The 18,975-nt window shown below is 36.8% G+C and overlaps 1 protein-coding gene across 1 annotated transcript in view; it reads right to left on the bottom strand.

Annotated features, from left to right (window-relative positions):
• MAN1A1 (mannosidase alpha class 1A member 1) overlaps window positions 1-18,975 on the bottom strand; it is a 169,886-nt gene that overhangs the window by 14,761 nt on the left and 136,150 nt on the right. The window contains exons 8-9 of the mRNA XM_029223379.1: window positions 17,554-17,647; window positions 8,872-8,987 (exon numbers count right to left, since the gene is read on the bottom strand). Of these exons, the coding sequence (XP_029079212.1) occupies window positions 8,872-8,987; window positions 17,554-17,647 (210 nt within the window). The remainder of the gene's footprint in view (window positions 1-8,871; window positions 8,988-17,553; window positions 17,648-18,975) is intronic.

An 18,975-nucleotide genomic window follows, 5' to 3' on the forward strand; every position in this document is an offset into this window, starting at 1 on the left:
TATTTTTAATTACTTTAACAGGAAATGCTCCCCTACACCCCCAATTACTTCTTGGAAGGAGAAGGGCTATGATTGTGTCTATAATTGTTATACTATTATAAAAAAAGAGAGGATTTTAGGAATCACATTTGGGAATACAGGCATAGCTCATTTTATTGAGCCTTGCTTTATTGTGCTTTGCAGATACTGCATTTTTCACAAATTGAAGTTTTGAAAGTGTCAAGCAAGTCTATCAACACTGTTTTTCCAACAGCATTTGCTCTTTTCATGTCTCGATGTCACATTTTGATAATCCGCAATACTTCAAACATTTTCGTTATTATTATATTCGTTAGGGTGATCTGTATCAGTGATCTTTAACATTACTATTATAACTCACTGAAGACTCAGATGATGGTTAGCATTTTTTAACTAAGGTAAGTACATTGTTTTTTTAGACATACTGCTATTGTACATTAAACAGCCTAGAGTATAGTGCAAATACTAAGTTTATATGCACAGGACAACCAAAAATTTCATGTGACTTGCTCTACTGTGTTATTCACTTTATTGCAGTGGTTTGGAACTGAACCCACAATATCTCCAACACATGCCTGTAGTAGATAGAGACAAAACTTGTGATATAGAAGAATGAATGAAAATGAATGCAGAGGTAGATAAAACCTCTCCTTCCTTTATTGGAAATAAACAAATGAAACCAAGATGGTAAGAAATAAATGAACACACTACTGTGCACATTAACTGTGGTTAAGCTAATTTTATTGATGGTCTAGTTATTACATTAATATTTCATTCTTATTTAATGCAACTGAACATCTTAGCTAGTTATACTTCTCATAGCACAAACTGCAGTAAAGTCCTTCAAGCAGATACATGTTCATCACCCAAGAAGTTATTCTTTCTACATGGCAAGAGTAATAGCTTTTGAGCATGCATTAGAGAAATATTATTACCCTGTTACAGATCCTGAATAAAGTACTATATTATTTTTGGCATGATTCTGACCAAGTTGCTATCTCTCAAAATAAATTACAACGAAGTTCCAAGACTTTTAAAACAATGTTTGTGTGGCAATGGGAAAATGTAAATAAATATAAAGGAGGAAAAAATAGTCTTTAGTGGCTCTAAAAAATTTTGTGTCAAGCCTACAGAGAATTGATTAGGAAAAAAGAGTATTGTATATTTTGTGATTTCATCCTTCTATATTTGAAAAAAATTAGTTGGCTGTGCCTATAGAATCCTAAATGCCTAATACATCACCTGCCCAGGTATCATTCACGCCAATGGACTTTCTTGCAGCATGAGCAACCACCACTATGGATTCTTAGTATGGCCTCCAGATGAGGCCATAACAGCCAGTTGAAAACTCAAAGTATTTCATTATTAACACAACGAAAGAAAACATGCCACTCTGGGATTAAATGATTTCCAAAATGCACTGGAAGCTAAAACTGATGGACTACATCTCCAGTAACTCAACTGTCTGGAACAATATTGTAAGGCATCCTCTCTTTCATAATAATGATATTTTAAAGTACAAGAAATACAAAGAAATTTTACTATGTAAGACACGACTACTTCTTAAAATCAGAAGCGTAACTGTTCTAGCTTTGCTTTCTATGTTGAAAACACACAATGGATTGAAAGTGTTTTTACTATTAAGAGAAAGAGGAAACACTTTGACTTCATTTGCTCTTAATGGATTTTCCTGTCAATGGTTTGTCTAAATACAATATGCTAAAAGCTGTGTGGGTATAGTTCTCAAAACGGGAGGAAAAGTATTTCAAAGAGTATTTTAAAGTTGTCTTTCCTGGAACATCAAGATCCTAGGGGGCCACTTTAAAATTAGAATAATTAAAATGTCTGCCAGGACTGTAATTAAAAATGACATAATGGAAACCATACTGTATGGAGAACTCCCTGGTTTAAAACCTGAAACCTCATAGGAATGAAGAAAAATAAACTTAAGAGTTTGCTTTTAATGTTTATCATGTCCTTTAAAGGCTGTGCGAAATGAAGGCCAATGTTCTAACTAAGGTGCCTGGTTCCTATATGTGAAATAGTAAAGAGTTGTGTCTGCTCTACTTAGTCAAGTTCACTACTGACCTTGGAGGGAACCAACGTAATATTAAATCCAGTCAACTAGAGCAGTGCAAGTTGTATTTATATTTAAACAATTAAGTTGGTCTATTGTAAAATCACCCAGAATTCCTTTTAGGGACACTTACTTTAGAACAATGGCAACATCACTGGAATTACAAATATCCATTTTTTCCCCTAAGAATTATTATTATTATTTTTTTGCGGTATGTGGGCCTCTCACTGTTGTGGCCTCTCACGTTGTGGAGCACAGGCTCTGGACGCGCAGGCTCAGCGGCCATGGCTCACAGGCCTAGCCGCTCCGCGGCACGTGGGATCTTCCCGGACCAGGGCACGAACCCATGTCCCTGCATCGGCAGGCGGACTCTCAACCACTGCGCCACCAGGGAAGCCCTATTATTATTATTTTTAAAAAATTCTAATTTCATATCTAAACTATGTAAGAGGCTGAGCCCAACAGGACATCTCCCACATAAGGCCACTTCTCTAAGATGAGGATATGTAAGTTACCTACCTAACACATAGAAATAAACATAGAGAACTGGGAAAAGGGGGAGACAGAGAAATATGATCCAAATGAAGGAACAAGACATAGCCTCAGAAAAAGAACCAAACAAAGTAGAGATAAGCAATATACCTGATAAAGAGTTCAAAGTAATGATCATAAAGATGCTCACTGAACTCAAGAGAAGAATGGATAAATACAGTGAGAATTTCAACAACAAAGAGTTAGGAAATATAAGGAAGAAACAGAGCTGAAGAATACAATAACGGAAATAAAAAAATATACTAGAAGGAATAAACAGTATGTTAGATGATACAGAGGAATGAATTAGTGATCTGGAAGACAGAGTAGTAGAAATCACACAAAGTTGAACAGAAAGGAGATAAAAAAAGAAATTAAAAAGTGAGGTTAATCTAAGAGATCTCTGGCACAACATCAAGCATACTAACATTTGCATTACAGGGTCCAAGGAGGAGAAGAGGGACAGGAAGGGACAGGGAATTTATCTGAAGAAACAATGGCTAAAAACTTACCTAACCTGGGAAAGGAAACAAACATCCAGGCCCAGGAAGCAAAGAAAGTCCCAAACAAGACACACCAAGGCACATCATAATTAAAATGGTAAAAATTAAAGATAAAGACTCTTACAAGCAGCAAAAGAAGGGCAACTAGTTACCTACAAGAAAACTCTCATGAAACTATCAGATGTCTCCTCAGCAGAAACACTGCAGGCCAGAAAGGAGTGGCACAATATATCTAAAGTGATGAAAGGGAAAAGCCTATAACAAGGAACACTCTTCTTAGCAAAGTTATCATTCAGATTTGAAAGAGAGATAAAGAGTTTTACAAAAAAGCAAAAGTTGAAAGAATTTAGCACCACTAAACTGGCTTTATAAGAAATGTTAAAGGGACTCCTCTAAGCAGAAAAGAAAAGGCCACAACTAGAAATATAAAAATTATGAGAGGAAAAACATCACTGGTAAAGACAAGCAGATAGTAAAGGTAGTCGATCAACCACATAAAGCTAGTAAGAAGGTTAAAAAACAAAAGTAGTAAAATCATATATATCCATAATAAGTAGTATGGATACACAAAACAAAACGATGTAAAATATGACATCAAAAACATTACATGTGGTGGGGGAAATAAAAATGTAGAGTGGTTAGAATGTATTCAAGCTTAAGAGATCATCAACTTAAAATAATCATATATACATATAAATGATGTTCAATATGAACCTCTTGGTAATTACAAACCAAAAACCTATAATAGACACACACACTCAAAAAAGAGGAAGGAACACAACATAAAGCTAAAGACTGTAATCAAATCACAAGGGAAGAGAGCAAAAGAATAAGAAAGAAACAAAAAAGAACTACGAAAACAATGAACAAAATGGCAAAAAGTACATACGTATAATAATTATTTCAAGTGTAAATGGACTAAATGCTCTTATCAAAAGACATAGAGTGGCTGAATGGATGAAAAATCAAGACCCATATATATGCTGCCTACAAGAGACTCATTTCAGATCTAAAGGCACACAGACTGATAGATAAAAAAGGTTATTCCATGCAAATGGAAATGGAAAGAAATCTGGAAGCAATACCATATCAGACAAAATAGAATTCAAACAAAGACTGTAAAAAGAAACAAAAAAGGACATTACATAATGATCAAGGGATCAATCTAAGATGAAGATATAATAATTGTAAATATATATGCTCCCAACATAAGACCACTTAAATACATAAGCAAATATTAACAGACATAAAGGGAGAAATTGACAGTAACACAATAATAGTAAGGGACTTAAACATCCCACTCACATCAATAGGCAGGTCATCCAGAAAGAAAATAAGGAAACACTGACCTTAAGTGACACATTAGACCAAACAGACTTAATAAATAGATAATTTAAGAAAACTGAGATTATATCAAGCAACTTTTCTCACCACAACGCTATGAGACTATAAATAAACTACAAGAAAAAATGCAAAGAAACATAAACATGTGGAGGCTAAACAATACACTAGCAACAACCAGTGGATCACTGAAGAAATCAAAGAAGAAGTAAAAAAATACCTGGAGACAAGTAAAAATGTAATCACACTGATCTAAAATCTATGGGACACAGAAAAAGCAGTTCTAAGAGGAAAGTTTATAGCAATACAAGCCTACATCAGGAGACAAGAAAAATCTCAAATAAACAACCTAAACTTACACCCAAAGGAAACAGAAAAAGAACAAACAAAACCCAAAGTTAGTAGAGCAGAAATAAATAAAATAGAGACCAAAAAACCACAATAACAATAGAAAAGATCAAAGAAACTAAGATCTGGTTCTTTGAAAAGATAAACAAAATTGATAAACCTTTAGCCAGACTCATCAAGAAAAAAAGAGAGGGCCCAAATAAATGAATCAGAAATGAAAGAGGAGCAGTTAAAATGATACCATGGAAATAAAAAGGATCATAAGAGATTACTATGAACATTTATATGCCAATAAAATGGACAACCTAGAAGAAATGAAAAAATTCCTAGAAATATATAATCTCCTAAGATGGAATTGGAAATATAAATAGAAAATATTAATAGACCAATTACCAGTAAAAAAATTGAATCAGTAATATAAAAAAAAGTTCCAACAAACAAAAGTTTGGAATCAGTTGGCTTCATGGGTGAATTCTACCAAACATTTAGAGAAGAGTTAACACCTATTCTTCTCAAACTATTCCAAAAACTGAAGAAGAAGGAATGCTTCTGAAATTCTATACGGCCAGTTTTACCCTGATACCAAAACAAAACAAAACAAAACAAACAAAAAAAATACAGGCCAATATCAGTGATCAACATAGATGATAAAATCCTCAACAAAATATTAGCAAACCAAATTCAACAATAAATGAAATGGATCATACACCATGATCAAGTGGGATTTATCCCAGGGATGTGAGGATGGTGTAATATCTGCAAATCAATCAATGTGCTATACTACATTAACAAATTGGAGAATAAAACTCATATAATCATCTCAATAGATGTAGAAAAAGCTTTTGACAAAATTCAACATCCATTTATGATAAAAACTCTCAACAAAGTAGATACAGAGGGGATATACCTCAAGATAATTAAGCCCATATATGACAAATCTATAGCCAACAGCATAATAAATGATAAAAAGCTGAAAGCAAGAAGATCAGGAACAAGGCAAGGATGCCCATTCTTGTCACTTTTATTCAACATAGTTTTGGAAGGCCTAGCCACAGCAAATAGACAAGAAAAAGAATAAAAGAAGTCCAAATTGGAAAGGAAAAAGTAAAACTGTCACTTTTTGCAGATGACATACTATATATAGAAAAATCCTAAAGACACTACCAAAGAAGCAGGACTGGGCTTCCCTGGTGGCGCAGTGGTTGAGAGTCCATCTGCCGATGCAGGGGACACGGATTCGTGCCCCGGTCCGGGAGGATCCCACATGCCGCGGAGTGGCTGGGCCTGTGAGCCATGGCCGCTGAGCCTGCAAGTCTGGAGCCTGTGGCCCACAACGGGAGAGGCCACAACAGTGAGAGGCCCACGTACCGCAAAAAAAAAAAAAAAAAAAAAAAAAGCAGGACTAATAAATAAATTCAGTAAAATTGCAGGATACAAAATTAATATACAGGTATCTGTTGCATTTCTATACACTAATAACAGACTATAAGAAAGATAAATTAATAAAACAATCCCATTTATGACTGCATAAAAAGTGTAAAATACCTAGGAATATATCTAATCAAAGAGGTAAAAGACTTGTACTCTGAAAAGTATAAGACATCCATGAAAGAAACTGAAGACAACACAAACAAATGAGAAGATATACCATGGTCATGGATTGGAAGAATAAATATTGTTAAAATGACCATACTACCCAAGGCAATCAACAGATTCAATGCAATCCCTATCAAAATACCAAAGACATTTTTTATAGAACCAGAACAAATAATTCTAAAATTTGTATGGAACCACAAAAGATCCCAAATAATCAAACCAATCTTGAGAAAGAAGAACAAAGCTGGAGGTATTAGACTCTCTGCTTTCAAACTATACTACAAAGCTACAGTAATAAAAACAGTACAGTACAGTCACAAAAACAGACACATAGATCAATGGAACAGAATAAAGAGCCCAGAAATAAACCCATGCTTATATGGTCAATTAATCTATGATAAAGGATGAAAGAATATACAGTGAGAAAAAGATAGCCTCTTCAATAAATGGTGATGGGAAAACTGGACAGCTACATGCAAGAGAATCAAACTGGACTACTTTTTCACACCATATATAAAAATAAATTCAAAATTGATTAAAGATTTAAGTGTAGACCTGAAACTATAAAACTCCTAGAGGAAAACACTGGCGGTTCACTCTTCTGACATTGGTCTTAGCAATATATATATATATCTATATACACATATAGATATGTGTGTGTGTGTGTATATAGATATATATATATATATATTTTTTGATCTGTCTCCTCAGGGACGGAAAATAAAATAAAAAATAAACAAGTGAGACTACAACAAACTAACAAGCTTTTGCACAGTGAAGGAAACTAACAAAAAAAAAAAAGTGAAAAGGCCACCTACTAAATGGGAGAAGATATTTGAAAATATATCTGATAAGAGATTAATATCCAAAATACACAAATAACTCATACAACTCAACAAATAACCAGATTAAAATGGACAAAAGACCTGAATAGACATTTTTCCAAAGAAGATGGAAGGCAGAGAGACGGCCAACAGACACATGAAAAGATGCTCAAGATCACAAATCATCAGGGAAATGCAAATGAAAATCACAATGAGATAACATCTCACACCTGTCAGAATGGCTATCATCACAGACAACAAATAACATGTGTTGGTGAGGATATGAAGAAAAAGGGAATCCTTGTGCACTATTTTGGGATTGTAAATTGGTGCAGCCACTATAAAACTGCCATACGATCCAGCAATTTCACTTTAGGGTATTTATCTGAAGAAAACAAAAACACTAATATGGAAAGATATATGCACCTGCATGTTCACTGCTGCATTTTTTCCCATAGCCAAGAAATGGAAGCAACCTAAGTGTTCAAATGGGTGGTTGCCAGAGGGGAGGGGGATGAGGGAGCAGGAGAAATAAGTGAAGAGGATTAAGAGGTACAAACATCCAATTATAAAATAAGCCACAGGGATGCAATATACAGCTTAAGGAATATGGTCAATAATATTGTAATAACTTTGTATGGGGACAGATGGTTACTAGACTGATTGTGGTGATAATTTCATAACATATACAAATGTCAAATCACTATATAGTACACCTGAAACTAACATAATATCATACATCAACTACACCTCACTTAAAAAATAACTATTTAAACTAACACAACATTGTTAATCAATATAAAATAAAAATAAAAAAAAACTAAGGAAACAAACACCACATAAAGTATCTGCCTAACACACTACTTAGTACACAGAAGGTAATTCAAATATTTATTCACTCTCATTCCTCCTCCATCACAAAGGACCTTTGAAAACTATTAATAATCTTCGATTAAATATTAGTTTGGTTACTTCAGATTTTTTTTTTTTTTTGCAGTACGCGGGCCTCTCACTGTTGTGGCCTCTCCCCATTGCGGAGCACAGGCTCCGGATACGCAGGCTCAGCGGCCATGACTCATGGGCCCAGCTGCTCCGCGGCATGTGGTATCTTCCCGGACCGGGCCACAAACCCGTGTCCCCTGCATCGGCAGGCGGACTCTCAACCACTGCGCCACCAGGGAAGCCCGCAGATTTTTATTTGAAAGTACTATTTATCTCTGGAGGTAAGTTTACTTCAAAGGGAGGTAACCATTAGGATTGTCTGTAATCTCGGGCAATTTTAACTTCCTCAATTTTTAGAATATATAATAAATTCAGGATTTTTTCCTCTCCATAATTTTAACTGTGACTCTAATAGGGAACTCATACTTGTTGAAGAAAAATACCCTTTTTAAGATGTGTGAATCTTAACTGAGGTTTGAACCATGGAAAAAACTTTTAACTACCCTATTAGAACTAAACATTATCAAGTATGATTATTACTGTTATAATTATATTAGCACATATTGAACTCTATCTAACTGGAAACATTTTTTAACCCACTCAGGTAGTATTCCATTTTTTCATTAAAGCTTGATTAATATGCAAGTTATAAGTTAGTTGAGTGGCAACGATGATTTAAATTTGGGTTTACCTTAATAGCATCGAAATACATCTTCTTAGCTTGTAGATCTGTCTTGTCAGACATTAACCATGCCTTTAGCAAATATTCATAAAAGCTGTCTCCAAGTCCTCCAACTGACACGTGATCTGCAAAGAGAGGGAAATGAATTTTAGACTGATTCAGACTTTAATTCAGATAATGCAGTAAAATCATATTAGTAACTAGGATGCAAAACCGTTAAGTCAACTGCAACTCAATGTTACATTTAAATTCCAACAAATCTCGTTTTTGAAAGATATTCTGAAATGAGCTGATGTGCTGTTAACTAATGTGATATACTTTAAATAATTACCAATACAGTTTTGTAAACATGCAGATAAAAAATATATAATCAACCCTAATTCTAAAACTCTGTTTCTTTAGTAAAAATACCAAATTAAAATGTTTCACCATATTCAAATATATTTTTAATTGCTTTATCTCTCAATAATAAACCATGTCAAAGCTGTATCATCAAATCTTAAAAAAAACAAAACAAAAAAAACTGGCTTGCAATATAACCAGAAGCTCCTCAGCTTCTTGTATTATAATTTTTATTATCTGATAGGTTTTGTAGTGTTATTAATCTGAAGGGTCAAAATCCTTTGAGAGAGGTAAGAAAGAAGACAGGGCAGGAGAAGTTTTTCTTTTTAATACAGTCACTCCTCCATATCTGTAGGTTCCCCATCAGTAGATTCAATCAACTGTGGATTGAAAATATGATAAAAAAATTCTAGGAAGTTCCAAAAAGCAAAACTTCAACTTGCCATGCACAGCCAAATACTATTTACATGGCATTTACATTGTATTTACATAGCATTTACATTGTATTAGGTATTATAAATAATCTAGAGATGATTTAAAGTATCTGGAGGATATGTATAGGTTATATGCAAATACTGTGCCATTTTACATAAGGGACTTGAGCATCCATGAATTTTGGTATCCCTGGGGTCCTGAAACCAATCCCCTGCAGATAGGGAGGAATCAATGTACTCCATTCCTACAGTCCCCCTCCACTGTCATTTATTATGCCAGATCCACTACATATTTATATTATTGCTATACAAACAGTCTTTGACTTATAGGTAGGTAATCCTCATTAAAAGTGAGAAAACTGAGGCTTAGAGGGGCTAAATGAAATTATAACATTGGTAGGTGCCAGCTAACTCTTCAGCCCACACAGGGTCTCAAACTTGGAATCACTTGCTCTCTAACATATAACACTAAATGTACATATTCTTTGGCCTACTGTTTGAATTAATACTGTTACTTTTCAAGCATATTTACCTACAAAAACAAAGACATACTCTCTTTGAAATATCGTTCCTAGAATTCATAGAGAATTTGCGCATTAATAAGGTAGTCTTATTTGGGAAATTTGCATTTGAAGTTTCATAACTCGAAACTAACTTTATGTATCTATTAAAAAAATAAAACCTTTATTAGTTGATTTAGTTACACAAAAGTAAATTGGTTTTTATACTACTATCAAGACAATTTTCTCCTGAGTCCCACCCAACAACTCCACTTGGACATGGGGACCTAAAATTGAACACAGGTTAAAAGTGAATGTATTATCTTTTCCTCCTCAACCTTATCTTAGCCTTGGTCCCTATCTCACTAAGTGGTGCCATCATCCTGCCAAGACTGCACAAGTCAGACATCAAATAGTCATTCTTTACCTCTTCTCTCCTTCACTCCCATATTCAATGAGTTACCGAACTCTACTAATTTTACCTCCAATGTATCTCTTAAGTCCATCTACTCCTTCCTGTCCTCACTAACATGATTCTGGCCCAAGCTACCACTATGCCCTGCCTGAGTCTGCAATGGCAAATTATCTGGTCTCCTGCACTGTGACAGCATCTTGCTATTTAAATTTATTAAAATTAAAAAAAAAAATCAGTTCCTCAGCCATACTAGTGCTCATACATGTGGCCTGTGGCTACTGCACTGAAGAGGGAAGATACAGAACATTTCCATCATCACACAAAGTTCTGATGGCAGTGCCACTCCAATCTATTTCCCACATTAATGAATGCCAGAGCAACCCTTTTAACATGTGAATCAGATCAGCCCTTACTTGAAGCCTTCAATGATGAAGACTCAAATCCTGGGTCTCTGGAGACATGGAAGGCCCTGTATGACCTCAATCTTCTCTATATCATCAGTCCTGCTCTATCTGCTCTCTGCCCTCTTGCTATATGGTCCCTCTTTTGGTTTCTCAAAACCATCAGGCTGCTTCCCACCTCAGGGATTCTAAAGGCATTGTTCCCTCTGTCTGAAGTGAGCTCCCTGATTCCTTTTCCCTTCATTTAGTAATCCTTACTCATATTTCATATCTGATGCCCACTAAGTTCTCTCATTATACACTTTCTGATAGCACACGTGTACCACACCTGCACTTTCATAAGATGGTGAAATTTTTTTGTCTCCTTCATAAGATTATATGATCCAGGAGGGCAGGGACCAGACCTATTATGTTTCCCAGTCCACATCAGCTCCTAAAAAGCATCTTGCACATAGTAGGTACTCAGTAAAAAATTGATGAACAAAGCAAAATTCTTTTAAGTCAGTCTTATTAAGGACTACACCTATTAAGCCCAGAAGGGCTATATTTTTAAGTAAATATGGATTTTCTTTTGCAGAAAGTCCAGAATTAGTTTTAATTTTAATGTAAAGTTAGTCTTTTTATAATTGTAAGGCTGATCCTTAAAATAGCAGTTTGAAGTGACCTTTACAATTTCCTAAATAAATCGCCACAGAAGCCTCTGACATTTACAAATTAAATAGACTAAGTACTATCTCATCGATAATAAGCCCTGTTGTTATAAACATGATTGCAGGAGACAAATGCAAGTGATGTGTGGAAAAGCAAATCACTGTCCAGTTACTGTCAAAATAACGGGGACTAAATGAAGTAATAGGAAATGATGGCCATGATCCAGACATGTCCTTTAGAGTTAAAGCAATGAGAGCTGAAAACTAACAGCCAGAAGCAGCTTCATTTTCTTCTCCCTTGGGTTATGATTCTATAATGAAGGAAGAAGCAAGCTTGGGCATTTGGTGATTTTTTAAAAAAGGAAAAGGGTTTACATATTTGTTTTAATTAATGTTGCTAAGTGCTAGTTGATTTTCTATTTTCCTACCTATAAAATTTCTATATTTGGAAAGAATCAAAATAAAGGAACATAAAGGAACATAGAGGAGAAACAAGAAAAGGTCTTTTTGATAATTTAGCATATCACTCACTAAGCTTCCCCCATGTCTGGATGACTATTTGTGTTATCTGTGTAAATATCTTAGTGGCTGTAAGAGAGAACATGCCTGATTTTATCAGCAGGAAAGGACTGTCTACTTCTAGAAAGAACATATATGGTATTCTTATTCCCAAATGTTCTAAACATAATGTGTATAATAGCTACTCAAATATTATGTTCTTTTATAAAAGGGGTAATGTATTCTTTTCAATAGGATTAGGTCACATAAGAGGATTCCTAATACTTAAAAAGAGAAAAAAGAATCAAAAGAATCAAGACAAAAAGGATTAAATACTCAGTATCTTCACTTCTTAATTTTATAGACTTCATCTGAATCTGAACTTCTCTCAAAGCAATCCCCCAATGATACTAGTAACACCATATTTTATAGATACACACACACACACACACACACACACATACATATAATGTTGTTACGTTAACTGAAGAAGGGTGATAATTGTTCTGTTTATAAGACACGGAGCCCCATATTTGGCCTCAACGGTCAAGAGAGATTATCATTGACCAGGACCAGATGCTGCCTCTCAGCCACAACTGAGGAGCAGGAGACAAATTGTTCAGAGAGGAAAAACAGAACCATTGTTAAAAGCAGAAGCAGAGGGCTTCCCTGGTGGCGCAGTGCTTGAGAGTCCGCCTGCCGATGCAGGGGACGCAGGTTCGTGCCCCAGTCCGGGAAGATCCCACATGCCGCGGAGCGGCTGGGCCCGTGAGCCATGGCCGCTGAGCCTGTGCGTCCGAAGCCTGTGCTCCGCAACGGGAGAGGCCACAACAGTGAGAGGCCTGCGTACCGAAAAAAAAAAAAAAAAAAGCAGAGGCAGATTGGATAGGGACTGCATGAGTATTCACAAAACTCAAGTAAGCTCCTACTAGCTGTAAGATACTATGTGCTGAGTTAACAAATATGATGAAGTCACTGTCCTCAAAAGTTTTGGATCCATAGGAAGATGGGTATGTATATGAATCATTAGGAAAAGACTGTGATAGGAAAGTACCCAGAGGGTTGGGACAGAGGAGGAAGAAGGGGGCGGGCAGAGGAGAAGCGGGTGCTAACAATTTCCAAGCAGTGTCTTGAAGAAAGCCACCTAGAAGAAATGGAGATTGGGCTGGTTATTGGTAGATCCAGAAGTTCAGTAAAAGGGCTGAGGAAACAGCACAAGCCAAGACCTGGATGTGGCCAAGCAGACCTTGATTAAAGAATAAAAAAAAGTGTGTCTTCCTTGTGGCTGGAACACAGGATGGGGGTGTGGGAAGAGAGACAGGAGACTCATGAACCCTATTTGTTTTTCCATCAGGAATTGGCCCAGAAACAATCCAATTACAAAGGGCCCTTTGTACCACGAAGCATGGCCAAATACGTAGTGTATTGGTGACCCAGAAGGTGAAGCTGGGATGTTCCAGAACAACTGACTTTTTGTCCCTCTTCATAGTGACCTCTAAATCCTATATCACAGGAAGAGAAAAGTAAATCATAGAGGCTTTTCTTCAACTTTTGAAATCTTTCGTGACAAGGAGAACTTTAAAAACGCTTGTCCTTTCAGAGAATCGTATCTAGTTATCTTGAACTCAGAAAGCTACTCAGGTTCTCTTTTATCCCAAATACTAGAGTGGCCCTCACACTTTTTAGCCTCAGCACCCTTTAACACTCTCAAAAACGAATAAGCACCCTAAAGAACTTGTTTATGTAATATCTATCAATATTTACCATATTGGAAACAAAAACAGAATTTAAAATATTTTATTAATTTATTTAAAGTAATAATATACCCATTATATTAATATATAGATTTTTCATAAGAATATGTTACATTTTACAAAACAAAAATAATTAGTGGGAAGACTGATACCACTTTACATTTTTGCAAATCTCTTCAATGTCTGCTGTACTAGAAGACAATTGGATTTTCATATCTGCTCTACATTCAATCTGCTGCTGTATGTTGTTCTGGCTGAAATATATGAAGAAAATTCAGCCTCACACATTTGTACAGTTGGAAAGCAAAGAGTATTTTGATAGTCTTTTCAGATAATTGTGGTAATTTTTCTTTGGTACTACAACAAAACTTGACAGGTGGTCAAGGTTTTTTAACAGTTGCAATGTGGAGTTAGAAACCACATCAATTAATTTTTGTACTATTACATTAAAATCCATTGGGTCATCTTGCACTTTGAATGCACTTTTTCTCACACATGATTTTATAGCAGCATGCATTGGTCATTTGGAAAATATTGGTTCACTGAATTATGCACATCTTCCAGATGTTGATACATTTGATTATACAACATTGAAAAACCATATTTGTTAATATCATCACCAATCTCAGCAGAAGAGTCTTTTAGTGTTGGTGAAAGACATTAAGGTTATGGTGGCAATGTGCAAGCTTTTCAAAATTCTAATTTTCATTTAGAAGCTCAAGTTTTACCTTTGGCACAGATACTGTTAGTTTTGCTTGAAGCAACGTGCTCACTTTTGCGACCACGTCTATCAATTATCCAAGTCTGAATAACCAGTTTGTCTTCAGTAGTTCTTTCAAGTAAAAATGGTGACTTGTGAAACAACATGCGGCTAGTTCAGCTTGCAACTCAATCACACGAGTGCTTTTCTATGAGGCAACCACTATTTTTCATCATGCAGCAGAAACACCTTAAGCGTCCTTTCCATTTAATCATACAGAATATTACAATGATGTGTACTCAATGATTGAGATTTACTAGAATCAGTAAATTTTTTGCTTCATTAAGAGCATTCATGAGTGAAACTGGCATCTTTTTATTTGTTATCTGCAGTGAAGGATATGATCACAGGTATATCTCATTTTATTGCCCTTTGCATTATTGCCCTTTGCAGAGCAGACACTTCGTTTTATAAAAATTGAAAGTTTGTGACAACCCTGCATTGAGCAAGTCTATCAGCATCATTTTCCCAACACCATTTTGCTCACTTTGTGTCTCTGTTTGAAAATTTTCACAATATTTCTTTTTCATTACTATTATATTTTTATGGTCTATGTGATCAGTGATCTTTGACATTACTATGACTTACTGAAGGCTCAGAAGATGGATAGCATTTTTTAGCAATAAAGGATTTTTACATTAAAGTATATACAGTGTTTTTAGACATAATACTACTGCATACTTAATGGACTACAGTATAGTGTAAACATAACTTTTTTTTTTTTTTTGCGGTACGCGGGCCTCTCACTGTTGTGGCCTCTCCCGTTGCGGAGCACAGGCTCCGGACGCGCAGGCTCAGCGGCCATGGCTCACGGGCCCAGCCGCTCTGCAGCATGTGGGATCTTCCCGGACCGGGGCACGAACCTGTGTCCCCTGCATCGGCAGGCAGACTCTCAACCACTGCACCACTGGGGAAGCACCCTAAACATAACTTTTATATGCACTGGGAAATAAAAAAGAATGTGTGACTAGCTTTATTGTGATATTTGATTTATTGCAGTGGGCTGGAACTGAACCCACAATGTTTCTGAGGTATGCCTGGTGTTAGTACTATCTGGTGTCTCTGCCATGGCTATCACTATGGCTTCAGCAGTTTTGCCCACCACTGCTTTTGCAATGTAACTGCACCTGTCAGCACAGTAAAAAAGGCAGAAAGTCTTAGTGTTATCATAAAAATATAATAAGCTTTGATTGTGCAGATCCCCTGAGAGATTTCAGGGATATCTAGTGATCTGCAGATCACACTTAGGTTAAGTGGCAACCTTGACTATGGTGTTGTGGTCTCAATGCTAGGGCCTTCCATAGACATTATTAACACAGACATAGATTTTAGCACATTTTTTCTACTACAGTATTCTTTAAGAAAAATACTTCTAAAGTAGCAGTGAGGCATAATCATCTAGGAATATCATATTTAAATATAAAGAAAAAAACTCAAATTAGAGTAAAATTTCAGGACGTCGCTAACATCTGCGGCACAGCTAGACATCTCACTTAGGATTTTTCATTTGCTCTCAGGTGCTGCTTCATCTACCACTGTTCTTCCAAATCAGCTTGAGAACATTTCTTTCAGCTACTCTGAATCTTTATATGCCTGGTTAAAGTCCCTAAGGATCTGAAGTGAGGGCTTCTAGCACAATACTTTCTTCTATGGTGAAGTTGGCTCTCCTGGCAGGAAACCTTTATCTGCTGGCTTAAAATTGACTAAAGCACCCTGTTTGCTCTTACAATTTCTCAACCCTTAAAGACTCAGTCTCCTCTCCCATCCTGTAGCCAAACAGAAAGAGAAAATGTTATGAAATAGAATACTTTAGCTAATCTGGGTAAACCCTGCTAGTCATTAGCACAAAGGAACAATTTTCTTATCTATATAACCAGTTTATTATAGGCTAGCATCCCCACAGTACCCTGACCAGATATTCCCTTTCTGATTAACAGCTTTAAATGTGCTTACAGATCATCATGCTCATAGTTATGCATGAAAAATGAACAATCTAGTTCCCCTGGTAACATTTACAGTCTGTCTTATGACAGAAGCCTATTTATTAAAGGAACCATGCTCCCTTTCCCCTTTTCTAAAGATTCTCCAACAAGATTTGTGCTTTTCTTGGTGTTCCTTCTCTCTGTTACTAGAACAGTGCTGGGTATCATAAAGAGCTAAAACAATGCTTAACTTTTTTTTATTATTAATTACTGAAGTATAGTTGCTTTACAATGCTGTTAGTTTCTGTTGTACAGCAAAGTGAATCAGCTATACATATATATGTATCCCCTCTCTTTTTCATTTAAATTAAATTAAATTAAATTAAATTAATTATTTATATTTTTTTGGCCGAGTCGCATCTTAGTTGCGGCACATAGGATCTTTGTTGAGGCATCAGGATTTTTCCTTGCGGCACGCGGGCTTCTCTCCAGTTGTGGTGTGCAGGCTTCTCTCTAGTTGTGGCATGCAGGTTTTCTCTCTCTAGTTGTGGCACAGGGGCTCCAGAGTGCGTGGGCTCTGTAGTTTGCAGCACTTGGGCTCTCTAGTTGAGGCGCACAAGCTCAGTAGTTGCAGCGCATGGGCTTAGTTGCCCTGCGCCATGCGGGATCTTAGTTCCCCTACCAGAAATCAAAGCTGGGTCCCCTGCACTGGAAGGCGGATTCTTTACCACTGAACTACCAGGGAAGTCCCTATATCCCCTCTCTCTTGGATTTGCTTCTCATTTAGGTCATCACAGAGCACTGAGTAGAGTTCCCTGTGCTATACAGTAGGTTCTCATTAGTTATCTATTTTATACATAGTAGTGTATATCTGTCAATCCCAATCTCCCAGTTCATCACACCACCATCCACCCCCCACCCCTGGTATCCATACTTCCATCCTCTACGCCTGTGTCTCTACTTCTGCTTTGCAAATAAGTTCATCTGTATCAACAATGCTTAACTTTTGACTTACACTGAGCCCATTGTCCACTATTGGGATTCAGATAGTTAGGATAAAGGCCTTGTGGTTTTTCCAGGTTGTTCAGTACTGTTCGAATATTCATTACCTACAACAGAAAATGGAATGTTACTATGAAAATATGAAAAACAAGTTTGGTGCCATTCTTCTCTCTTTCTTGATTACATTTTTCCATGTTAGAAAAAAACCCATTGATTTAAATGATGCAGAATTAGAGCAAAGAGAGTTGCCACCAGCTTACAAAAATAATAACGGTAAGTGAATACAGTCTATCATATGCCAGACACCATAGAAGAAACTAGGATGTATCAGTGGATAAACAAAGTCATTACCATTTTGGAATTTGCATCCAGTGGAGTGAGACAGCTAACAAACAAATAAATATATCAGGTGGTAATAAATGCTGTGAAAAAAATACAAAAGAGTAATGGGACAGAGTGATGTGAGGTGGTGAGGCTGTACTCTGTTAGTCAGGGTGGTCTGGGGAGGCTACTGGGAGAGGGTTTCAGCAGAAATTAAGTCATGCAGAGCAATGGAGGAAGAACATGTGGGCAGAAGGAAGAGCAAGTACAAAAAAGTCCTGAGAAAAGAGTGGGTTTGGCAAGACCACCAAGGGTGGAGGTGAGGAAGTGAAGGGGAGAATGTCGGAGAGCCTAGAGGTGGCCAGGGCCCACATCTTGCAGGCCTCACAGACCATAATGTGGGCTTATCTTATTCTGAGTGTGACGCAAAGCCATTGAAAACTTGTGTTTTTACAGGATCGGTGTGACTGAGGGGGCAAGGGAGGAAGTGGTAGTCAGATGGCTACTGCACAGTCCAGGTAAGAGATGATGGATCCCTGGACTAGGGTAGCAGCACAGGTAATGGGATACAAAGGATTTCTTGATGGATTGGATCTGAGGTTTACCAAAAAGAGAGGAACCAGGATGACCTCAAGATTTCTGGTCTGAGACATTGGGTAAACTGAAGCGTCTTTACCCAGATAATGAAGACTAGAGTAAAAGCCAGTGTAGGGTCTGAGACATTTTAAGTGGGAGTTGTCTGATAGGTCTTTCAGTGGAAATGTTGAATAGGTACTTAGCTATAGAGCCTGGAGTTCAGGGGACAGGTTGGAATTGGAATTACAAATGTGGAGTTAACAGCCTACAGACAGTATGTCAAGTCATGAGATTGGATGAAATAATGGAGAGAGTGAATGTAAAAAGAAGAGGCCCTGGTTTGAGTCTTGGGGTTTTCCAATGTTTAGAGGTTGATGTGATAAAGAAGATCCAATATAGGAGACTGAGAAGGAGCACCTGGCAAAGACGGAGGCAAGCCAGGGGCAGAGAATACCCGTGGAGAAGGAAGTGATCAAGTGTGCCAACGCTGAGAGGGAGAGGGAGAGGGAGAGGGAGAGAGGGAGGGGGGAGGGGGAGG

This window comes from Monodon monoceros, unplaced genomic scaffold (assembly GCF_005190385.1).
Source record: "Monodon monoceros isolate NGI ecotype Baffin Bay Population unplaced genomic scaffold, NGI_Narwhal_1 Super_Scaffold_15, whole genome shotgun sequence".
NCBI classification, from domain to species: Eukaryota; Metazoa; Chordata; class Mammalia; order Artiodactyla; family Monodontidae; genus Monodon; species Monodon monoceros.